Here is a 25,072-nt window from a genome sequence, read left to right on the forward strand (position 1 = left end):
AAACAAATGGTCTTTTGAAAATTGACTGAATAAGTAGTTGACGTTGCTGATTTACTGGTTCATTGCACAGATCGTCTATTTGAATAATGTTATGTCAATTTGTAATAGTTTATTGTTGTGGGACACATATAAATATAATAAAACATTAATATTATTGTGTGTTATTTAATATTGTGATATTATTTTTAACCATATCACCTGAGATCCGACTGGACAAAAACATTCACATCATGCTCCGACCAGCTGTCTGCCACATACATATCTACATACTTATATATATATAAGTGTGCAACGGGGCTGTTGCACAATCGCAGCAGATAATTCATGCTGGACGCTAAAAACAGATCAGAATAATGTGAGTGTATATATATATATATATACACTGTATATTCACTCTAACACAATTAATTTGACTTCATCAAGTAAAATGTTAACAAGATCTTTGGACTGGATGTGGAAACTTTGACAAACAGGATTCAGTATTAATACTTGGTCAGATCTTTGTTGACTTCTTTCTTCGTGCCTGATTTAAATCATAATTTTGTTAATTTTATACATTTTAACTTGGATAAGTTAATGTAACTGTTAATGTCAATAAACCGATCTACAAATGAACCTTTAATACAGCGAAGATACAAGGATCCACGTCCGTAGTTTACAAACTTCTGACAAGGTGTTAAGGTGGATGTCATGTCACGACCCCAACAACAAAATGTCTTTCTGTTCTCCCACCTCTTCTAATGAGCAGTGAAAGCATCATTAGTGTGCTGTGACCTCTGACCTTTTCTGCCTCTTGCTTCTGCCGCCTCTTCTCTTCGGCCGCCGCCCTGCGCTGCTGCTCCTTCCTCCTCTGCTCCTCCATCTTCCTCCCTCGCTCCTTAGCGGAGCGCTCCAGCTGCTGCTGCGCCCGAAGCTGCTTATCCCGCAGCACGTCCGACAGCTCTGCGCACGCACACACACACACACACACACACACACACAGTGATGCACACGAGGGGAGGACTTTGGGAGGTTGTGTTTTGAGGAGGTAACGTCTTTTAATGGTCAGAAGAGGAGATGGTCCCAGGAGGTAACGACTGCTTCAGGGTCGTAATGGGCTTCGAGCTTTTGTTTCAAGACAGACATGAAAAATTGTGGATCCTTCCTTTAAACCCCCAAATGACCTTGGAGTCCTCAATTATAGCTGCGGCTCTGAATGTAAAAGCCTTGTATCTCCAAAATGTCATCTTTGCACTCGGCTGCAAAACAGCTCAACGACACAATCAGCTTTAGAGATTACCAAGAGAAATTTCTCTCTTTTCCTCTCTCCTGTTTTTGTTTTTGACCTTTTTCTGTCTTTTGTTCTTTCCTTTTTTTTATTTAAATCAATTCTGCCCAGAGACACTTCAGTGACTAACTGATTATTTTTGATAATCTAACAAACAACATTCAGAGGTTTCAGCTCCTGAACTGTGAATATCTGCTGGTTTCTTCAGTCTTCTATGATGTTGAACTGAATATCTTTGTGTTTTGGACTGTTGGTCCAATAAAACATGACATTTGAAGACGTCATCTTGGGATTTAGGAAATTCCGATCGGCATTTTTTTAAACCGTTTTCTGACCTTTAATAGACCGGACATCTTATTGATTATTTGAGAACTGTCACCAGCTTCCTTTGTTTCCCTTGTGTTTCTTGTTTGTTTCCCTCTGTGTTTGTGTGTGTGGGTTTTCTGGGCGTGGCCTTTTGGCTACTTCCTGCCATTCCACCTGCACATGTGTTCCTGACTCTGCAGGATATAAAGACCGGCTCTACACGCCACTACACGCCGGTGCATCCGTTTACCCATGTGGCTTCAGACGACCCTTGTCCTGTCCTGTATCCTGCCTCACCCAGGTCACCGGTTCACCTGCAAACACCAGCTCAACATCCTGTACACAGCCTGCTCAGTCTCAACCATCGCTCCTGGTCCAGTCACCTGTGATGCTGCCTGAACCTCTCTCCGCCTGAACCGGTCCAAACCCAGAACCAAACGCCCAGAGAACTCACAATAAACAAACTCTTCTCCACTACGAACCTGTTCTCTGTGTCTCACAAACACAACCAGAACATAACCAACAGATTAATCCATAATAAAAACAATCATTATTATTGTCAATATTCCAACTCGCCTTCTTCACAATGAGTGTTTTTACTTTGAGTAAGATCATATACTAAAATAACTCTTTTTCCTGAGGTAAATATTAATCCATTTGTATTTCCCACTATATTTCAGCAGCAGCTCGTCCACGCTGTGTTTGTGTGTGAGCCAGGGACAGACGAGCAGGACGGACCCCATCGAGCCCCACCAGCTGTAGAGCTACTCAAACCTTGTGTCTTCTCTCTGTCCTCCCGTCGCTCTTTTGCTAAGTGCCGCCGGGAGCCTTCAGACAGGTGAAGGAAGGATTAAGCGATTAGTTCATTTATCACTCCGAATGTAAAATATAAAAACACAGAAACAACTAAAAACTAAGAGTGTAATTCAAACACTGCTTGTACTTGCAGCTGGGTGATTTTATTCATCTGCATTTCGTCTTATTTTGTTTTTGTTCTGATCTGGATTGTGAAGCTAATGTCAGAAAATCAAAGAATGCAACCTGATTAGAAGTTTACCTGGAGGGCTGTTGTGATTGGATGGCGATCGGGCAGGTGACGCATTCCTACTAGTGTGCAGCGGCGCAGGAGGGGGGGCCAGCGCTGCGTTTTTTTGGAGAGAAGAGTCAGACAAGATTCATGCAACGTCCCACTGAGAGGCAAATTCAGCTAAAAAGATAAAGCTGGAGAGTGATGAACGTGACTCCTGCATCTCGTCAATCACACACACACTTGTCATGGCGTCCAAATGCAATAAATCTCCTGTCAGTCATCATGTCACATTTAGGGTCAGGTGTCAGTGTAGGACCCCTGAGCATAACCCTCAGCCCTTCTCCTGCAATGTTTTTATTTCTCAATCTGTCAATCTGACATAAAAGCAGCCCGAGAAAATCTATCGACCAACTGCGACGACTTCACGCCAACACCAGAGAAATCTAAAAAAAGCTCATCATCACACACACACACACACACACATACAGCCAGTAGATGTGCAAATATATGCAAATCTGAGCTAAGTCCTGAAGTGTCCCATGGGTTCTGCTTAGCTTCATCTTCAGTCAAAATTACATCACAGGCAAGAAACAAAAAAGACATAAACCAGCTGAATCACATGTTTTTAAGGATTTGACTTCCTCCTTTCAGCTGAGGTACATGACATGTACGACCATCATGCTGATTATAAGATGCTGCATCAGTAGAGGAACATGCAGCAGCAGTCAGCCTGTCAGTCAGTGAGCAGGGATGTAGGGGAATGTGTGAATGAGAATATTTAATGCAGGGTATTAAAAAAAGAGCATCTATAAGGAAAAATACATATATTTTGAAATACATGCCAACACATTTTTGTTTAGAATATACTGTATATTATAAATGCCATGAAAGACATCACGTATTTTTGTATTATTCAGACTATATATAAAATGCAGCAATATATTTTATATTCTTGTATGTGTTGCAGATTCATATATGTAAATTTTCCTACATTAAAAAAAAACATTTATGCCAATATTTAAAAACCAATGATCCCCATACACCCAACAATCTCCATGAATGAAACCCTACCTTAATCAATTATGCTGACATCATCCTTAAAAACATAACACATCAAATACAAAGCACAGCATTAACCTGAGACATCTAACAGGGTCTTTAAGGGGAAATTCATTGTATTTCAGGAGCAGTAACTCAGTCCCATTTCCTTACAGATTTAGTGTTAGCATCTGTGTGCAACTAAATTGAAAACCCCGTTCAATTTATTGGGAATAACTGCATTTTTCCTCACCTGTCATGTCGGGGCGGCTCGCGGCCACTTCAGTCATCTTAACGGTCGTTTCTTTTTCCCGCGACCTGACAGGCGCCACAAAACCGTTAAAACCCCCCTCGGGAGACCGGCGGTGCTGTGCAGCACAATGACTCAGGAAAAGACGGGTGGAAAGGAGAAATACTGGGAGCTTATGGTAGAGAGACGGAGGGAGGGAGGGAGAGCCTATAGCGCATAGCTTTCATCGTTTTTATCTTCGTTGTTGTCAGTTAAACCTCCATCACTCCCAATATCGTAGCCGTTTTTTTTTGAATTTTGAAAGAGAATTAACGGTTGGTCCTACCTCAAAAAATTTAAATACTGTTGAATATATCATAAAAAAATTGAAATATTGTATTTTAAAAAGAAAAATACACTTATGGAGGATTGAATTAAATTAATCTTTCGTCGTGCGTAAGTCTATTTTTATTTTTTTTTCGTTGCTTTTTAACAAATACAAAATCTGCAACCGCCTCACATTTGGCTAATTTAAATATTAATGCGCAGAAAATCACCACTCACGCCGTTATGCGTTGCCTAGCAACCAGGTATACCGCTGCCAAAGAACTATACAGCTTGGCGGAGGAATAAAACCTACAAAAAATTACATTTGAACTCTTCTAGGGAGTTTTGAGATCCTTTATTTAACCTAAAGTGCAAATATTACACGGTAAAACACTCAGTTTTTCATTGAAGTAAAGTATATAATTAGGTTTATGATCTGAAATTTATAGTGTTAAAAATTAAAAGTAGGCAGGCTACTCAAAGCAGAGACATGCAAACTGCACAGTTAAAAATTTATTTAAAAAAATATTAAAAGGAAAAACCGCAATTTGAAAAGCTGGAACTTTTTAATGTTTTCATGAAAAATGACGTAATCGATTATCAATTAATTTGATGTCAATCGACTTATTCGTTTCCACTGTACTTCTATGTATGGGGTGTATTTTATGCAGTAGAGTATAAGTACAAAGTGAGTCAATTACAGTTCAAGTACCTCAAATTTAAATACAGTATTTGACTAAAGGTATTTACATTCCACCAGTGCAACTCAAACAGCTATTTATACTTATTTATTTATACTCACTGTTTTATTATCAATTATTATTATCACCATTGTGGATGCTCTCTCTCTCTCCCTCACGTGGCTCTCTGGCTCGTGTCAGAGCTCACGTGCCAGGCACAAGCGAGCCCCAGCAGCGGTGTTACGTCATTGTTACGGCAAACTGAGGCTGGCTGCTGTTGACATGCAATATGGGTCAGTGCTGTTTGCAGTCAGCTCACACACACACATGCAGGTTCACTGAGTCATGTCAGATGACAGATATATAAATAACTACAATAAATACTGTACTGGAGATAAACTATAATGAATCATGACCTCATACAGTTTCTGATTTAATCTTAAAAATGTATATATTTAAATAAGACCAATAGCATTACTATAAAAACTTAACTGAGTCCGTAACATCTGAATTACTAGGAGGGTCCAGAAAGCATAATCCTGGACCCTTTACTTGCAGTTTTCATTAGATAAATACAGACAAGCCGCTGCAGGTCTGGATCATACTTTTCATCTATTGCCAAATTGATAGGGTCATAAATCAAAAGATCAATAAGCAGAAAATACTACTGACATTGCATTTTAAAAAACTGACACTGAAAAAAATAATTGGCATGCAATATTAAGACACTTTGATCTTCAAATATGGCTAAATCAATATTAGTAAGTATAAGTTAAATCAGAAAGAGATCACTTTTAAAGGATTTCCCTTCTTGAGCATCGACCTCAGAACTTGTCAGTAACGTTCGACTTGTGGGGAGAATCCAGAAAATTTGCATATTTTGGGAGAGAAAACTAGATATGATTTAGTTAAAAAAACAGAACAAGTAACAGTATAAGCAAATGTCAAGCACCAGGTGAGTCAGGGGTCGGGCTCAGGTACCGAGCTGAGGCCCACATCAGCAGGGCTTACTCCTGCTGTTTTATCTCCTCTCTAATGACGAAAGCAGCATCAGGACAGGTTTGTCGTCGTGGCCCGTCAACACCCAGTGGCCCTGGATGTTCTCAGCCGGCGCTGTGAAGGGCATGAGTCCGGCTAACCCCAGAGCTCCTTCTGTTTTAGTTCAATCTTGCCACCGTCAGACCCGCACAGGAAGTGCGTTAGGCGCCTAAGAACCACTTTTCCAGGTCAGTGGAGTTAAGATCTTTATTGGAAACCCAGCCTTCAAACATCATAGTACATTTTTTTTTATTAATTCAGAGTTACAGCAACAACAGCAACAGGCCCCATGTGGTCTAGAGCAGTGGTTCCCAAACTGAGGTGCTGGCCCCTCCTCAGGGAACATGGGGACGTTTCCAGAGGAGGGAAGAAGGAAAATAGATATAACGTATTGAATATATATCAGTTATTTGATATTCTAGAGGTTCAGAGAATAAGTAAGACAGATGGCTCTGCTGTGAGGTTTTACTGGTGTGGATCTGTGGTGGAGAAGTTTGGGAACCGCTGGTCTGACGTGAGACGGAGCGGGCGGCCGGGGCCGAGCTTCACTGTGTGTTGAAGCCACAGAGCGAGCAGCGAAGAGTTCAAAACAGAACATGGAAACACAAAAAGAAAAAAGAAAAAGACAGAAACACAAATAAGGGCAACAACAGAAAAATACATTTGATTTTCCTTTTGATTTCAGGGGAAGGGAATCGTCTTCATTCGGCCGCGGTTCAATTCAATTTTACTGTAATGCGTCGTCAGAGATATGAAGTTGACAAAATGACAAACCTTAAAGATTCAGAGCCATACTCAGTGTTATTATCTTTCTTCTATCATTAATAAACAGCTTTCAAACTGTCTTCAACTTTATAAACTGTCTTACAGGCTACAGCTACAATGATACAGACTGCCAAAGGAAAAAAAAACACAAAATGGTTTATCTTTTTATTGGCGAATCCAGAGATTCTGTACTTGTTGCTAAATTCCACATAGTGTGAAATCAATATAAATACATTTTTAAAAGATGACGCATTTGGTGCGAGATATTTTGCAGTCATGGTATCGGAACGAGCCTCTACAAAACAGTGAGTGTTTGGACTATACCAGGAAAAAATAACAGAAGAAGAACTCCGTGAGTGAGATGGCAGATTCGCCATTTTGTTGATGTTAGAAGCAAAAAGGTAAAAAATCTAGTAATGCTCCAGATATTCACCCAAATATGATGCTGGTGATCAGCCTACTCTGATTCTCCAATACAACTGCATGAAGGCAGAAAGGGGAAACTGTCTGCGTCATCATCAGTCACCAGGCAGCCTGCTGCTTCGCCCTCCAGTTGCTACGAGTGATAACTGAGACAGTCGTACTGAGGCAGCATCTCTTTCATTCATCCTAACAATAAACTCAAAGTACTAAAGTCTTTTTTCTTTTTCTTACCCCTATGTGAAATGCACTTAAAGTTCTCCAAACAACAAAGACTGATGGTAAACAAATGGAATAAATTGAAACATACTGTAATGTAATAAACTGTATTGGATTGGCATAGGCTGATCTTAATAAAAATAATTATTATTGGTGCGTTGTGACGGCTCAAAATATCCCAATCGGAGCATCTCTAGTAAAATCCCACCTTCCCCCTCTAGTAGCAGGTCTTTAGATCTGGAAAGAAAAGAGAGAAAACTCAATTATTTCAACTTGTATTCTTGGGCTGTGGTGAATTTGTACTCTCACATTTTAGACTAAACACAAGAAAATAAGTGGAGAGATAAGAAAAAGATAGAGAAGGTCAATCGTTAAATTAAAAAGGGACTTACATCATCAATGTCCTCATCATCATCGCCAATGTCATCAAACTGGATCTCATCATCGTCTCCGGGCCCGAAGGTGTCTGTCTCATTGATTTTGGCTGTGAGAAGAGAAGACAGAGAAAGATGTTGAAGAGGAAACACTAAACTACATGTTCATGAATCAGAAAACCATAATGTTTCTACTATATTGTGATGGACTGACAACTGAAAATGACATGAATGCAAAATGCTGCATGTTAGAAGAGGTTGTAATCAAGATCAGGGAAATGAGGACCTCTGCTGTTTAAAGTCGGCAACTGCATGTATTACTTCACTGATTCCACAACTACAACAACGTGATCCTGATAAACAACGAGCGACAGAGGAATGATGTGGACTGAAGACGCTCAGACAGAGTTTACCTCAGTGCAAACCAGACTATAAATAAATTCCTGGTTGTGTGTTCGTGTGACGCGTCCTCCTACTCACCGTGCTCTGGCAGCTCTCCGTAGGCTTTCAAACTGCGAGCCTCGTCTGCGTTGTACTTGAGGATGACGTCAGCTTTGTTATCCTGAAACACATGTTGTTGTATGAGTCGGAGGCACCGCATTGTTCAGGCCGACATGTTTTATAGATCGTAATACTAACAAATCTTTCAACACGCTGGGTCGACTGAACATAAATACAAATACATGCATTGAAATTCTCCAGGAGGTATGAAATGATGAAAATCAGTGAAGCCCCGTTTTAAAAAGGAGTGTTTCTAGCTGAGATTTAAAAGAAAATACAGAAGTAGCTGTGGAGAGTGAATGGTCGATCCTTCCACAGTTTAAATGCCATGACAGGAAATGCTCCATTACTCGTGATGGCAAATCTAGATTTAGGAAATGTGACAAGAGCTTTTTCTGCTGATCTAAGCATGTGTCCTTGTACGTAAGAGCTTAGAAGGAGCAAATAATATCATTAATTAATCATTAAACATGAGCTAGATGAGTGGCAGCAAATTAATTGATTAAAAAATATTCATCTAAGGGCCAAATGTATTTACATAAATCTGGAATCAGACAGTTTCTGACAGTTTTTGCTAAAAATCAATCATTTTTATAAGAATCGTTTGCAGCTTTGTGAAGAGAGTGAAGTGAAGACAGCAACAGGACATGTGGCCCGTCGTCACAGTGACAGTCAATACAGTGTCAACAGTCTGATCTGTGTCATGTGTGAGCGACCAACACACCTGGTAATCTCTCAGTCCCACCAGGATGATGTCTGACGTGTTAATCCAAACCTGGAGGAGAACAAAACACAGATTACACCCCGTGTCATACAGCAACACACACACACAGTCAATTGAGTCCATGCTGCCACATTAACGGTGGCTGACTGCCCATTGAGCCCACGCTGATTCAGCATTACATCAGGGGGTTTCCTGTGTGTGTGTGGCGCTGGTGGGAAAAAAGGTGCGAGAGGACAGTTGGGACATTCCTACCTTTTTCCGGAGTTTTCCTCTGATGTGGCAAAGCCGTTTGGTGCCATCAAAGCACATGGCCTCCAGACGTCCGTTCCCCAACATTTTAATCACCTGAGCGTATTCTGGAAAGCGCAGGAGAGCAGGGGACGGTTAATTCACGGTGATACAGGGACACCATCTTTGAGTCGCTCAGCCAAATGAGTTTAACATCCAAGAGTTGGACATGATACTGAGCCATTTTCAGTAGCATATGTTTCAGTTCTACCAATAATAAAGGAAGGTAAAAAAAAAAACATGTGCAGGTGCTTTACAAAATAAAATACATATTGACTAGAGTTTCCCGCAGGGTTTGATGGTCTAAATACCTCACAGCTGAAATAAAGAGCACATCTGCTAGCATCAGAAGAAATGATTGCATTTTTATGAAATATAATATTATACATATATTAAGCTCTAGAGGAAAAATAAGCAAGGTCATGTGTGTAATGAGCCAAGTCAGTGTTTCAACCATCGTGTAGTGCAACAAAGGACATGTAATTTATGATAATAGAGCAAAGTGCAGTCAAAAGGAGCTGAGGAGAGGGAACAGACGGCCTCAGTGTTACTGGGTTCTGAATAGGAAAGTTCTTCACAAAAAAAGAGCAGTACAGAAAGAGGAGGAGTGTCTGGGGTCAAAACAAGTACAAACATATTAGAATAGATATTTTTATTCACGACATGTTTGCTGCTCCCTAAAAAAGTCTACACTAAAATAAGATTAGGAGTGAGGCACCATCTTTCTTAATCATATTGGGTTTTTTTTTAATATATTGTGATTATAGTTAAAAATTCTGTTGTCCAAACAATGACAAACAAAACCTGAGTACGTTGAGGTTGAGTGATTTAAGATGTCGACCATGAACAGCAACATCTCCGGTTTGTTGCATCTCTCTCCATCATTTCTATTACTGTGATATAAAGACTAAAAATGCCTCTGAAGAAATTATTTTTTACACAATATAATTCAGTCCAGTCTGATGAACATGAACTAGACACTTAAACAGATGATTTTCCAAATATTTACAGAAAATGTAGCATATAAATATTCTGCAAAGGTTCTGTGCTCTGCTCTTAACATGACTGAGAGCATTAAGTCAGTGTAGCCTTCACGAGCAAAGCCTCCTCCACACGCTGGGCTCACTTCCACACTAACAGGGATTTTGGCAGCACTGATCACTGCAGTCGAAGCGCTGAGCACTTCGGACTGCAGGCTGATGCTACCATCTACTGAGGCGCTCGGTAACAATTTCACCGGATGTCAAAGAAGACTTTATCAAACAGGAGCTGTATGTCGTTCATATAGTCTGTTTTTACTTCTTTGTACTGGATGTTTGTCTCATGTTTTATGTCTCATAACAGATTCTCCTTTTCTGAGGCTCTCAAGGAAAAATGCCAAACATTCAGATGCAGAGATGCTAATAACTGATAATTTCACTATTGACTAGTATCAACAAATTAATTGCTAAGTCTGCCTCACAATTTCACACATCCTCAAATTGCTTGTTTTGTGCGACCAACAGTCCAAAACCTCAAAGATACTGTTTAACATCATAGAAGACTAAAAAGAACATATTCACTTTTGAGAAGCTGGAGCAATTTATTTTTTTTGGGGCTTCTTTTGTGTTAAGTAAATTATTACTTATTAATGAATTACCAAACTTGATGCCTATGAATTATCTGTTGGTTACAGCCTTTCACCACTGTAAATTACAGTCCATGCTTATGTCGATCTACAGGAATACCATAAGGTATAGCCCTAGTTTTGCACAGATGGCTAAAATGTCTTGGGGGATTTTAGAGATAACTTCAGTGCAGTGGTAACCGTTGTTCTGAAGGTATTGTTATTCTGAAATGACCCCCTGGGCTTTTCAAACATCATTCGTCAATTATCTTTTAGGGTAAACAATGACAGTTACTACAGCCACCCCAAATGCAAACAGGTTAACATATGTATTTGCATTAACTTCCTGAATTGGCTTTAAAAAGTTTTTCTTCTTTCTCAATTTGTTTTTAATACCATAAAGCCAGGAAGTGGTGATTCATTAGTTCAGTTTCTGGTCTAACAGCTGGCTCCTCTCACCCAGGATCAGATCCAGTACTCACCCTGTCCATCCTCTTTGAACACCAGCTCTCTCTTCTCGGACTCATTCTCGTTCTTTCCACGTCGCCTATTCTTTCCTCCTTTACCTGTAAACAGAGACAAGGAGACAAAAATTACAGCCCTCCATTCATTCATTGTTTGAATCTACTCACTGGGTTAAAGGTCAGTGAATAGAATCCGTTACTCCACTTGTAGCCATCTTAATTTCTAGCTGACCGAATTCCCCTTCACACAGTCGGTTAGTAACGGATACTAGCATTTTTAAATAAATAACTGAGTCAGATCATCTCTGTTTAACTTGGGGACTACAGAAGATAGGAAACCGTGGCTAACGCTTGACGCTACCTTGCTAATTTATGCGACATACCACATACGTCACACTACTTGGACGCTCAAATTAAATCTCCAAGTTGATTCAATAAGCCAGTAAAAAGTTATCAAATGTTATCAGGGGTTACATCGGGTGAAATAAAGCTGTCACAGGCCAGACCGGGGTGGGGTTTAACTAGTAGCTAGCCAGTTAGCTATGGCAGCTAGCAGCGGAATTACACTAGAAAGCGGGCACAAAGTATTAAGCAACTTTATCTAACCAACACTAACTCCCTCACGTTAATTCAAGTTTAGTGGCAAGGTAAACGCAGACACCGTTAACGGCTCTGTAACCGACTCTAACCGTGGTGCTAACTAGCGTTAGCCGCTCGGTGTCACGTTTTCACTGCGTGTGTCTCCGCGGCGGGCTCGACACAATTATAAAAACACCGAAACACACACACACGTTAACACCTTCCCGCGTCTCTTACCTTTATTTTTGGGCATATTCTTTCACTCCTCGGTCACGTTAACCCCTCTCGGTAGAAACGACAGGCTGTTAAACAATAACTGTTTATAGTAGTCAGCGAAAGCGGAGATGTGAACTGAGCTAGCTAACCACCGCTAATTCTTTCCACCGGTCTGCGCAGGCGCATAACAAGGCATTCAAAATGCGTTGCTTTATTGTAATACGTCATTGTTAACAAACACAAAAGCCATCTAGATTATATGGATAACAATTATTTGTTTTATGCCGGTTGACGAGCAGTATTACATTGTTTTACCGCGGCCAACTGGACTAACAAGACTTTTGTATCAATGAAAGAAACAAAATGGAGGAAAAATTAAAAGAAACGTACGTTCTGAGACCATTTTCCCAGAGTGGGAAGATGGACATGTTTAAAATTAATGAGATAGACACATATAAGTATAAAGAATTTTTGCCGTTTAAATAAACAATATATAAATAAGTATATATAAATTAAATATGTATCATTAACATATAGTCACAACATGTAATACCATTATTTCGTTTACAAATTTCATTATATAAATTCTAAACTAATATTTTCATATACCCAGAGGATGCACATATGTGATGATATAAGTGAAAGATATGGCAACAACCATGATATAGGGACATATATATCATATATTACATTTCTGTATGGGGTTCATTTTCAGTTTTGTTTATCAGAACTAAATGACTGTGAAAACGAAGTGTATTTGTCTTTTTGCTGTTTTGAACGAAGACATTTTTTTGTTCGAGTATTTTCTTTTTATACAACAGGATGTGATTTTTACAGTTGTATGTAGAGACAAATAAATTATGATGTACTATTACAGTTACTCAGCAACTGATGGTATTTATTGTAATTAAACAGCTTTTAATTAAACAACAATACTCCAGCATATTTACATTCGATAAACTGTAAAGACTTATTGGTTAAACAGTCACTCCAGTCATTGAGTGTTCAATATGAATGATTTGATTGATCTGAATATTTAACTGTTTCATTACTGAGTTTTCACTAACTCGCGTAATAACTCAATCACTCACTTACTCGCTTTTTACCACGTCTCCTTTGTGGAAACTGTTGCCATGGCAGACATTTTGTGACGTCAAAAAGGCTCATGACCATAGTTCCAATTTACAAAGGCAATCGAACGTCAAGACGTCATGTAGTCGTAATAAAGGCTATTCTTGATGCTTTGAACTTCATGACGTCACGTTGACGTCACAGAATCGGTGAAACCGAGTTTGTAAATAGAAGTAGTTTTCTCTCTCTTCAGTACAGCTGCTCTCCCTCAGGGGAGCGGTGGCAGAGGGCTCTGGTAGCCGGGTGAGCGCAAGGTCTCGGTCTCTAGGGACGGCGACCGAGATGCCCACACGCACAAGGCTGCGGTGGTGGCCCCGTGAATCTGGAACTGGACGTTGCAAGCTTAAGTTTGCCGTGCGGCTCTCCCTGTGATTGAGCTGCTGCCGACCAAGTGGGGCAGCGACATCCGACCTCCAGAGCCCGCAGACCAGGCTATGCTAGACCATACTAGCATAGCCTGGTCTAGACCAGCAGAGCATAGCATAGGCTAGACTAGAACAGGGTAGAGTAGAATAGACTAGAATAGACTAGAGTAGAATAGACTAGACTAGACTAGAGTAAACTAGACTAGACCAGCATAGCATAGGCTAGACTAGAATAGGGTAGACTAGACTAGAATAGACTAGAATAGACTAGACTAGACCAGCATAGCATAGGCTAGAATAGACTAGAATGGTCTAGTCTAGTCTAGTCTATTCTAGGCTAGACTGCTGGTCTAGGGCAGCATAGCATAGGCTAGAATAGGCTAGACTGCTGGTCTAGTCTAGTCTATTCTAGTCTAGCCTATGCTATGCTGTTCTAGTCTGGACTAGAATAGACAAGACTAGACCAGCATAGCATAGGCTAGACTAGGTTAGGTTAGACTAGCATAGCACAGCATAGGCTAGAATAGACTAGAATGGACCAGCATAGCATAGGCTAGACTAGACCAGCAGAGCCTAGCATAGACTAGACTAGCAGAGCACAGCATAGGCTACACTAGACTAGAATAGACTAGACTAGAATCAAACAGGCTAAAATAGACTAGAACAGACTAGACCAGTATGGTCTAGTCAGAATAGACCAGACTAGACTAGAATAGACCAGACTAGCATAGCATAGCATAGACCAGACTAGACTAGACTAGAACAAACAGACTAGAACAATCTGGTCTATAGAATAGAATAAACTAGACAAGAATAGAATAAACCAGAAAATCTAAAGACCAGCAGATTTCTCAATTTATTAGCAGGATTATACCTTTTAATAGTTCATTTAAATTTGAATCCTGTCTTTGAAGTGCAAAACGCTTCTTTTTTCTTTTTTTTTTAAACATTTGTTTTTAAAAAGACGCTCTATAAATAAAGTTATTTGAATTGTTGCGGTATTCCTCCGCGCCACCAGGGGGCGATCTGTCCCTCCGAGCTGCTGTTGATGTTCTATTTTCCCCGGAGAGAGAATAGACATTTTGGGGGAGCTCCGCCGCTGAACGAAGCCTCCTCTCCTGCTGCTCCGAGGAAACGTTGATTTTCGTCTCTCCCTGAACATTTACTGGTTTTATTTCAGCTCTCGCCGTTAAATAACCAAGTGGCGCGAAGAGAAAAAGATTTCGTCGGCTGGAACTTCCAGTCGCTTCTCTCTGCACACTACCTGCCTTGTTTTGTTTTCAGCTAATCTGGTCAACGAGGTTCGGCTGTGATGGCTGACTTCAGCAGCAGGGTCATGGTGAGTGTTTGTACCGTCGTTTGTTTTAAAGAAAGAAAGAAAGAAACTTGAATTCCTTCACTTTTTCTCTACTTTGTTTCTGCACTAGCTGAAAGTGCATAAGCTAGTTGTAAACTAGTGAATTGTAAACCTATTGTAATCAGGGTTTTAAAAGTATTCGTTAGTTGCAGGATAAGTATTATACACTAACCGCTGCATAACATTGTAAACAATAATTTTCTAAATGGAGAAACTACTGGATGCAGCAGTAAATCTGTTTTCTGGAACATAATCACAACATCTGTGTCCTCAGGAAATATGGTAATTAATAATAATAATAATCAGCTTTATTTGGACAAATATGTTTGTGCATACAATGCGTATCAATAACAGTTTTGAAGAAGCTACACATGGACAACAAGAAAACCAGAGCTGAACACACAATAAACAAACATGACAATCATGAACAAATCATTTGACTGTTGATAAAACACATTTTATTCATACAGTACATATCAAAACAAAGATGCATGTATAAGTGTTTCACATGGGGAAGAAGCTTAATATAAACTCAGCTGTACAAGTACGAGAAATGAAACTGAGTTTAATACAACACAATGAAATAAAGTGGAATAAACTTTTATTAGCATGTAGCTAGGAAAATAGATTTTACTGATTCTGCAGCTTCAAAAGTAAAAACAAAACAAAAAAACTGTAAAGAAATAATCCTAATCAGGTTTTTTTCCAGACTTGTACAAATATGTATTTTTGTGATAATCAAACAATAAAAACTTTATTCCTTCTTTTTTTAAATAAATTGTTTTAATTTATGATCCATTTAAAGCCTTTTATGAGACTCAGTTCAATCAATCATCAATCGGATAAGTCAAAATAGATGATGTGGAAACAATCTAGGACCAGTGAAGTCAATTAAATTACGGCCATCCAACAAGAAGAAAAAGAAATTTGAATAAAATATAAAAATGTAAATAAGTAAACCTCTCCTCTGGATCTACGGACTCAGCAGCCGGGTCCAATTTAACAAGCTTTATTAAACCACAGCACGTTCTGGTTTGGACTCGTTCTAATCTGAAGATGCAAAGAGACAAAGCAACAGCCTCATGGACTTTAAAGGGTCCATGGTTTGTGTTTTTGGGAAGTTCCTTCTCTGATTTGAGGGTGTCATAACATTTGTAAAATCTTCTGCCTGAAATCATAAAACGATTTCTGTTTCTCGTGTTAGACGTCCTCAGAGCAGCTGGCGGTCAGAGGAGGAGCTGCAGGAAAAGCGACGGCGTCCTCGGTCACGGCGGGAAACGGAAACTGGGATGGTGCAGGCGGGATGGACCAGATCACAGTGGTGAGGATAGATGACACCCACATCGCAGAGGAGCAGTCTCACGTCGGCGGGAAGGTTAAAGACGCCGCCGCCGCCACCGCCGAGTTCTACGAGGTGGAGTACCCGCTGCCCGCGGAGGAGGTGGTCGTGGGAGAGGAAGAGGAGGACAGTGTTTATGTTATTGAATATTCAAATCCTGAGGAGGAAGGAGAGAGTTACCAGTTCACCATGTCTGTGGATCGATCGCTCCCGCCCAAAAAGCCGGTTATTAGACGTCCGGTGGTCAGAGAAAACGCCACAGCTCCGTTACCGGTGATGTCCAAACCGTCCAGACCGTCGAGGCAGAGACACGAGGTGAGGCAGAAGAGGAAGATGTCGTCAGAGGAGGAAGTCAAAGAGGAAGAAGTTGTGAGCAACAAGAGTGTGTTAGAGTTCGGAGAGGACTACAGCGACATGATGGGCTCAGGGAAACGACAGCTGGTGTGCTCGCTGTGCCCGCCGCCCGGCAGGACCTTCAAGAGGGCGTCAGGTCTGGCCGTACATTTGAAACAGATGCACCTCATGGAGGGGAAGAAGACGTTCTTCTGCACGTCCTGCAATCAGAGCGTTCGCACTCAGATCGAACTGGACGCGCACACACGCCGCCACGCCAACCAGGACGCCGTCTTCACCTGCCTCCTCTGCCCGGCGGGGACGGAGGATAAAACCGAGGCGCAGACGACGGGGTTCAAAGGGTCCAGGTGGGGCCTGAAGAAACACCTGGAGAAGGAGCACCCGGGCGTCATCCCTCGCTGCGACGTCTGTAACAAAGGCTTCAAGACGCTCGTGTCGTACCTCGCCGATCAGTTCAGGCACGTCGGGGTGTCGCCGTACTACTGCGCCAAGTGTCAGATCTACGAAATGACTGAGAGGGGTCTGAGCGTGCACATCAAGAACCACGACAAGAAGAAGAAGAAGCAGGAGTTGGCTGAAAGCCGCCTTCCGGCGATCGGAGTCTCCGCCCCGGTGGATAACTCCGCCACGGACGACTCCGACTTCTGACTCTGCAGAGAGTCCAGCCCGGCTTCTTCCTGTCGGCCGCTCCAGCTCAGTGACCTCCTCCGAGTCAGACTCAGGTCCCGCCGTTATGCATCTTGGACTGGTCTGAACTGAACAAGAACACGACCGGTTCTGTGTGCGACCACCTGAGCGTCGGACAGAACCGAGCCTTTATTTAGTCCAGACTTGTGTTAGAAACCTCCTCCGTGTTTCCATGATACATTCAGTGTAATGTCCTTCAGTCAACGCGTGTCATCAGCGCAGTACGAGTCAGGTCAGGTCTTTTATTGTGAAAAACCATCAGGAGTATTAAGCATCATTAGAACCTTAAAAACCATTTGACTGAAATTAAGATTATTTCGGAGTGTGACACGACTCTGCTGTGGAAGTGGACGTTAAACTGAATTGACCATGTGAGCTGTTGCATTAGGCTGCAGGTGTCTCCCCCCCCCCCTCCTTTTTTTAAAATTTTTAATCTGGAGTTTATTTGAATATTTGAGGTGAGATTTTACGGTCTAAAATTTGCCATAATTTGTGCCACTTGGTTGAGTCTCCTCCCTGCAGCGTCCATCAGCGTCGTTATGGTAACGGCCTCAGTTTCAGTGGAGACGCATTTCTACACAACCAGGATTTTGTTTTGTTTTTTATCATTTTTACCATCACATCAGTTCAATGTGTAAATATTTCACTCAGCAGCTTCATTTTAGCAGCAAGTTCCAAATCCACACTACAACCTCCACCCAGCTGCACAGTCTGATCACTACACACACACACACACACACACACACACACACACACACTGTTCAGACATTTACTCAATCATATGCTTTAACACTGAGGTCTGAGTGTTGGTGTTACACTGGACGGCGTTATAGTCACAGGTGTCTCTTTAAACCAGCTGGTGGTCTTCATCAGGCTCGTCCTAAAACACATTATTATATTATTGTCATTATAAACAACATTTAAATTAGATGAGATAAAAAGAAATAGATAAAAATGAGAAACATCTCAGTATGATGTGGTTCAGAAAACACCTTGACCTCTGACTTCAGTAATAAACGTGTTATTGGATTCATACGTCTCCATCATGTATTTGTATATAAAAAAATGAAATCCAAAAAAAAAAATCAACATACATAACCAGAATACTAACAAAGTGATTTAATGATGAACTTTACAAACTAAGATTTAATTTTAAAGTTCTTTGTTTCTGCAGCTGTTTTAACATCTGGTGTAAAAACCTGATCAGAATGATTTTGAAGTCAGATTCAGGAAACTGGAGGATTTTGGGTTTTTTTCTCACTATGACACATTTATATGAACCAAAACAATCGCCTTAATCATCGGCCACGAGCGTGTGGCAGCTCCGTAGGTTCAAGTGACAGAAATGTTTCTCAGACATTAACCAAAGAGCCTCGACCTCTAAACCGAACGCTTTACTTTATGTTACAGGTCAGAATATCTTTGTGCCGTCGTTCCTCTCAGATATAATGTTATTAGATACATGTTGACAGCGACTCTCTGGACTGATGGTTATAAAAGTCACTTCTTATTTACATTACTTTATGGTGACACTATTTTCCAGCTGATTCCCTGAAAACCTTCATCATCGTTTCCTAAAAATCAGCTGATAATTAGCCGTTAGCATATTTCCATGAAAGGCCGACGCAATTTGAGTTTTTAAGAAAAAAAAAAAACAGAACTAGGAATTTATGTTGCAGTGAAAAGGAACAAAATCAACCTGTTTCAGGCTGCAGTGATTGTTGATTAACCAGTCGACAAAATGCCAAATAAATGGAGAAAAATGCCCAATTTTTTGTGACGTCTGTGAACGCCTCTTGTCTGCAGCAACAGCCTAAAGCTCACATATTGCTTTTATTTCACTTTCTTCACATTGAGAAGCTGGAAACAACAAATGATTCTGTTTCCAACTTATCAAACCGTCTCATTTACATCTTCTACAGTTTATTTCTTCCTTGTCTTGGTCTGAAGAGCCGAATGTTTGTCACGAGAAATCTGCAAAAATGAGAGAAAAGTAAAAATATATGCATCATTTTAAAAACAGAAATATATATTTCTTCTTTTTTGTCTTTATATTATTATTGTGTGAGCCCTCAGATTTATTTTAGGACCCTTTAAGGGCCCCAACCCACAGATTGGGAACCACTGAGGTCGTGTGTTTGGACCTGGTTTTGTCTCTTGATTCAAAATGTGAAACTTGGTTTAAGCCCAAAATGTGGATTTAAAAACCCACAAATGTTTCATCCAGATATACGTCATTAAATTTACTCACTTGTTTTATGAGTTCAATTTTTATTTTTTCAATCATTGGTATTAAAAAAAACTCCTGTATCTTTTTTAATAAATAGATGTAGTAAAAAATATAAAAATGAAAAACTAACTTTACATTTTAAACTCTGCAGAGACTTGATGAGTTTCTGTTGGTGATGAAACAAATGAATTGTGAATATTTTACTTTTGGAGGATTAAACAAGTAAAAAGGTGCTAAAGAAAAAACTAAAAAACTGTTTGGTGGATAAAGACTGAGAGAAACTCCAACATGTTTTTATTCAGCATTTATCGTGTTTTTGTTTCTGAAGTTCTCATTCAAATCTTTGTTACGTGTTTTTGTTAAAAGGTGGTTTCATGTGTTTTTCCTTTTTTACTTGAGCAGTTTGATTTGTCTTTATTCACGTTTTCTTTTTTTTAATTTTCTGATGTCATTAAAGGGAAACGCCACTGATTTTGATCCGTGTGTTTCTTTCACTAATTAATTTCTCATTAGAGCGACGGAGTCGAACCTCAGTAATGAACCAGTCGTCTTCTAGCTACAGTTTATACTCTTTTATTATTGCCAGACTCTTTTTCTTGTTTGTACATTTGTTTCTATAGAAATTAAATGCGTGGGACGACAAATAAGATTGATTTCATTATAAATCAGCTGATTGTCGTCTCCTTGTTTGGACTTTCTTGGAGTCAAAGGAAAGATCTTTGTGAGACTGATGGTGGTTCCTGCGGCTCCCGGTCCTCTTGGTTTCGTCTCTAACAGCTGTGCTCACCTGGATTCGGACAGTTTGTCTCCGTCTTCGTCTCAGGCTCCGTCTGATTGGACATGAAGCGTCTGAGCGTCGCGTCTTCAGGCTGCTGCTGAGACGCTCGTCCTTACGGCAGGTTCTCCGTCTCTGCAGCTGGTTCCCGACTTCGTCCATCTCACATTCACAGAGACGACTGTTCTCTGGGAACACTGGGAGCTTCACAGCTGGTTTTACGTCCTGAATCAGGTCTGCAAAGAGTTCCTGGGTCTGGGTCTGGGTCTGGGTTTGGTCCGGGTCTGGTCCTGACCTGCAGTGTGAGTCTTTCTAAACAATGTCCAATCAATTCAATTCAGCACAGCTGACCTCCAGACGACTGCAAGGATAATTAAAGCAAACAGGAAACAGCTGACCACGGCACAGAGTCTGAACACTTCAGTCAATGAGAGATTTCAGGTTTTGAGTTTCATTTAAAATTAAACCTAAAACAGTAAAATGTGCAGAAACTTAATATCACATTGTGAATTGATGTGATCAGAGTTTGAGATCAGCTGTGGGCTGGATCAATGAGTCTGGAGGTGTTTCTAAAAACTAAAAATAATAAACACAGTGATCAATAAAAGTCGTTGCCTCGTTGACTGATTATCCTTTTTATTTATCATTTTAATAGAAAGTCCAACTCTCACTGCAGGTACAAAAACAGAGAGCTGGCGTAGCAGCAGGGCTGAATGCGTCTCTGACAGGATCAGATGAAAGAGGAAGAGGAGGAAGATGGAGAGAGAGAAGAAGAAGAAGAGAGAAGAAGAAGAAGAAGAGAGAAAGCTATTCCCCTGTTTATAATTACAGAAAAAAGAATCATTCCTTTTACATTCCTTTATCCCAGAGCTGTACACGGACAGACGAGGCAGAGATCAACACTTATATATTTCATTTGATATAGAAAATAAAATAAAATCGAAGGTTTGTGTCGGAGCGGAGAAGTTTTGTCCCTTTACGTTGACAGACACTCACTCGAGCGCAGAAGAAGAGGAAGAAGCACTTTTCAATCATCTGCATGAAGATAATGAAGGATTCATATTACAGATGTTACAGATGTTACAGATGTTACAGATTTCTGGAAAGAGGAGAAGAAGTTAGATTCTTTTTTTTTTTGTTGTTTGTTTTTTTTGTTAGTGCTCGCTGATCGTCTTCAGTCCCCCTCCTCGTCGACACAGTTCATGCCCCCCCCCCCCCCACCTGGAAAGCCCAGGTGAGGGGGGGGGGGGTGTTTTTGCAGCAGAGGCACACACAGGTAACGAGAGCACTGACAGCTGGAGAAGGCAAAGCACAGATGTCCTGAACACTGTGGGGGTGCGACAGGGTCAGGTCACACAGATCACATCCCACAGCTGAGCGTCGCACGTCACCTGTCGTCATGGTCGTAATTAAAGGGCCAGTTCACCCAAATCTTCAGGAAACGGCAGCTTCGTGTGAAACGTCTCAACACGAGGTCAAAGTCACTTGAAACCAAATGTCACTGTCATGGAGACGGTGTTTGTTCACCATCTATTATATGACTATTATATGAGTTCTGTGGCATTAAAGCAAGGAGAGGAAAGCCAAACAATGTGGTCGAAAGCTGCAGCAACAAGTAAGTTAGACCTCATGCTGAGAGAAACCTTCTTTAATTCGTTAATATTTCTTGTTGTTGCTTCATATTGTGAAACTGTTTGAACAGCGAGAAACACACACACACTGATTCAACCTGAGACTCAGTGATCTGAGGAGGAAATACTGAAGTTTTTGGGGTTTAAAGCCAAAAAGCTGAAGAATCTCTGAGCTGGTTTCTCTGAGTTTTGACAAATCTGTGTCTGAAGATTATTGAGCATTTAAAGAAAAAACCCACATATCTCACAGGAACTTTCTATTTGAGATATGATGCTGAAGAAAGACAAAAAGAAAATATTAGCAGATTGTTTTTGTCAAATCACCAGTTTTGTTTCAACATAATTAGAGGTCAGAGTTTCTAGAAGCAGAAATATATAATATTTTTGTTCTTATTTTCAACTTCAGACTCCACACACAGTTTTAAATGTCTGTTAATGGAAGAATTAAACTAATGTGATAAATCATGTTGAGACTAAACCTCTGCGTCCCAGTCGTCTGTCTCTGAGTGATTTGGGTGAACTGTCTCGCTGACGTCTTGCCGCTGCCTCCAGACATAGTTACAGGTAGATGTGAATATATATATATGGTTTTTTTCTGCTACACAGGTGAGTTTTTAAAGGGTTCAGCAGACGGACGATCCTCTGTGTCACGTGATGAACGTGGACATTCCTGTTGTTTGGTCACACGGCGGGAAATGAGGAGTTTGATCGTGTCTCTGCGTCCCGCTCTCCTCCCTTCACTCACGTCTCTGTGCTTCTTCTTTTTCCTTGTTTTTTCTCACATATAAAAATGCATTGTCTTGATTCATAGAAACCTGAGTTGCTCGACGTGTTTGTATTTACAGTTCAGCTCCGTGTCGGCTGCACAGACAGAGATGATCGGGCGGCTCGTACAGAAGGTCGTCCGGCTGCGGAGGCAGGAAGCTCGTTTGGGAACGAGGTCTCGGCTTAATCCCGCTGTTTGTTTGGTGTGGCTGCCGACCCGAAGAGCGACTCCTCATCAGGACAGAAATACACGACGCACCCACATGTTCTCTGACACTTCCTGTGCAGGCGTCACCCGCGTCCTTCACTTAAAGCCGTTTTCATAGCACCTAAAGCCTCAAAGTGTTTCTTCAAATTTAATTTAAATTCTTAAAAGGCAAGATTCATCCGTAAAAACGCCTGTTTTATTGATTCATCAGCCTGAAACTTTAGATTCTCAGTGTTTTTTTTTTTGCATAAATGAATTTCAGGTGTGAACGCTGGAGGGAAACTCCACTTTAAGTGCCAGATTTAAGAGGAAGGTGACTCTTGTTTGTTTTTCCTCCTGGCAGTTTAGAGAAGTGCATTCAGTTCCTCGGCCACCAGGGGGCGTCCTCAGCGTTTACTCGCCTTGTGAAGCTCAAAGGCAGATTCTGTTTGTTCCTGTTGGTTTGATAAAAGCTGTTTGAGGAAATGACTGAACTTTTCTTCAAAGATGAAACTATAAGAAACTGTATTTTCATGGGATTTGTTAACAAACAAAAAATATAGAAGATCAGGAGACTCCTCCTCTGAGTTTGTGGGCTGGTCACTGATTAACACTTTAACAGATGAGACAAACCAATCAGATTTTGTTCATGGCCTTACAGGTAAAACACTGGAGGCTGGAGGCGTGACTCCAGCTCAGACGCACTGACGTTCATTTTCTAAACAAACCCGTGAGACGTTTCTTTTCTTCAGGTTCGACCGGACGCTGCAGCTCTCGCTTCCTCTTTTCCTACGTCTTGATTTTTGGAGCTTTTTCTGGTGGCGGCTGCTCCGCTCAGTGAGGTGAACGTTAACCCGCGCCGCTTCACGCCCTCCGTCCTTTTCTGGAGACGCCGTCATCTCGGAGGCTACTTGAGGTTTAAATGCAGGATCTACAGCTACGCAGAATCACGACGCCACTATAATAACCGTGATCCTAGCTCTTTAAATGCATACATTAGATTACCGTGTTCCTAAGTTCAGATTCCCGCCGTTCTGAAGTAAATAAATACAGTACTTTCATTTTCCTGACGCGCTGATTGTCCAAAGCAAAAAACGCCGCAGGAGGACTCGGCCTCCTGCGGCGGGAAGAGTCGACAGGTCGTCGTTAGTCCGGCTGTCCATCGGTGACGCCACAACTGAGACTCTACAGTAAGACAGCAGAAGAGATCCAATCAGAAGAGTCCGTTAAGGTGCAGGACAGGGAGGGGAGGGAGGTGTGCGGCGGTCTCTGTGCTCCTATTTGGCGTTAGCGGTTCCCAGGTCCATCAGTAGTCTGTCCCGCCGGACCGGAGTGGACAGGAGAGGGGAGGGGAGGAGGGACGTCCGGCGGAGGTCAGATCGAGGTCAGAGTTGATGGGAGGAGGTGAGGGAGGGAGTGGGGGGAGGGGTTAAAGGTCACAGAGCAGTGGAGGTGATCTTCTTCACCCCCCTCCGCTGGGCCAGAGTGGAGCAGCCCACCGGCTCCAGGACCGGGGGGACGTTCCTGTTGAGGGCGGAGTAGGTTGCCGCCATGGCGCCCTGCAGGGAGGAGACAGAGTCGGCGCCTCGTTAGTCAGTTCAGTTCAGTTCGTGCCCGATAATGACGCACAATATTCTGCACTAAATGTTTCTTATTAACATCAATATTTATGTGGTTGTTTTGTGCTTCATGTTAAAATGACATGAATAATCTCGTTATTGATTCTCTCCAACATTTCTCACTTCTACATTTAACGAAGCCTCTGGTGACGAACACGACACTGACCAGAAACATGTGAATGAATTCAGTCTGGTGCAAAGACGACAGATCAGCTGCTTTCATCCTCCTGCACGCTTTTATTGTGAAATACATTTAATCTGCACGGAGATTAGTGCCTGGGGTGAACTGGCATTTTACCCAGCAGCATGCTAAATGACTGTGTTTCCATGACAACCAACAGGGGCAGGAGAGGGAATAAAAAAAAAATCAAACCCTGGACATGTGACTAGAACCACCGTTCTTTTATTCTTGTGGTTTGTGAATCAGAAACCTTTTCCTGTTACAGCTGAAGTGACGGCAGAGAAACTTCCTGCTGATTCATGACGCTGTGGAGCTGGACTGGTGTGTGTGTGTGTGTGTGTGTGTGTGTGTGTGTGTGTGTGTGTGTGTGTGTGTGTGTG

The 25,072-nt window shown here is 41.3% G+C and overlaps 4 protein-coding genes across 4 annotated transcripts in view; 1 reads left to right on the forward strand and 3 right to left on the reverse strand.

Annotated features, from left to right (window-relative positions):
- Window positions 1-4,042, reverse strand: part of map7d2b (MAP7 domain containing 2b) — a 25,025-nt gene extending 20,983 nt beyond the window's left edge. Inside the window, exons 1-4 of the mRNA XM_023396892.2 lie at window positions 3,895-4,042; window positions 2,631-2,714; window positions 2,348-2,401; window positions 782-942 (exon numbers count right to left, since the gene is read on the reverse strand). Coding sequence (XP_023252660.1) covers window positions 782-942; window positions 2,348-2,401; window positions 2,631-2,714; window positions 3,895-3,931 — 336 coding nt within the window. The 5' untranslated portion in view covers window positions 3,932-4,042. The remainder of the gene's footprint in view (window positions 1-781; window positions 943-2,347; window positions 2,402-2,630; window positions 2,715-3,894) is intronic.
- Window positions 4,043-6,108: 2,066 nt separating this feature from the next.
- eif1axb (eukaryotic translation initiation factor 1A X-linked b) lies at window positions 6,109-12,250 on the reverse strand. The gene is made up of 7 exons (XM_023396923.2): window positions 12,093-12,250; window positions 11,295-11,378; window positions 9,171-9,274; window positions 8,919-8,969; window positions 8,174-8,255; window positions 7,712-7,803; window positions 6,109-7,556 (listed from the first exon to the last, which is right to left on the reverse strand). The coding sequence occupies exons 1-7, from the start codon at window positions 12,106-12,108 to the stop codon at window positions 7,551-7,553; spliced, it is 435 nt and encodes a 144-aa protein (XP_023252691.1). The 5' UTR covers window positions 12,109-12,250; the 3' UTR covers window positions 6,109-7,550.
- Window positions 12,251-14,634: 2,384 nt separating this feature from the next.
- LOC111647283 (uncharacterized) lies at window positions 14,635-20,005 on the forward strand. The gene is made up of 2 exons (XM_023396904.2): window positions 14,635-14,906; window positions 16,129-20,005. The coding sequence occupies exons 1-2, from the start codon at window positions 14,880-14,882 to the stop codon at window positions 17,263-17,265; spliced, it is 1,164 nt and encodes a 387-aa protein (XP_023252672.1). The 5' UTR covers window positions 14,635-14,879; the 3' UTR covers window positions 17,266-20,005.
- Window positions 20,006-20,928: 923 nt separating this feature from the next.
- The window catches only part of rps6ka3b (ribosomal protein S6 kinase A3b), a 50,199-nt gene continuing 46,055 nt past the window's right edge, over window positions 20,929-25,072 (reverse strand). Inside the window, exon 21 of the mRNA XM_087171335.1 lies at window positions 20,929-24,451. Within this exon, the coding sequence (XP_087027461.1) occupies window positions 24,329-24,451 (123 nt within the window). The 3' untranslated portion in view covers window positions 20,929-24,328. The remainder of the gene's footprint in view (window positions 24,452-25,072) is intronic.

Source organism: Seriola lalandi, unplaced genomic scaffold, assembly GCF_002814215.2.
Source record: "Seriola lalandi dorsalis isolate HSWRI2012SDOR001 ecotype SW California unplaced genomic scaffold, Sedor1 jcf7180002054984, whole genome shotgun sequence".
In the NCBI taxonomy this organism is placed as follows: Eukaryota; Metazoa; Chordata; class Actinopteri; order Carangiformes; family Carangidae; genus Seriola; species Seriola lalandi.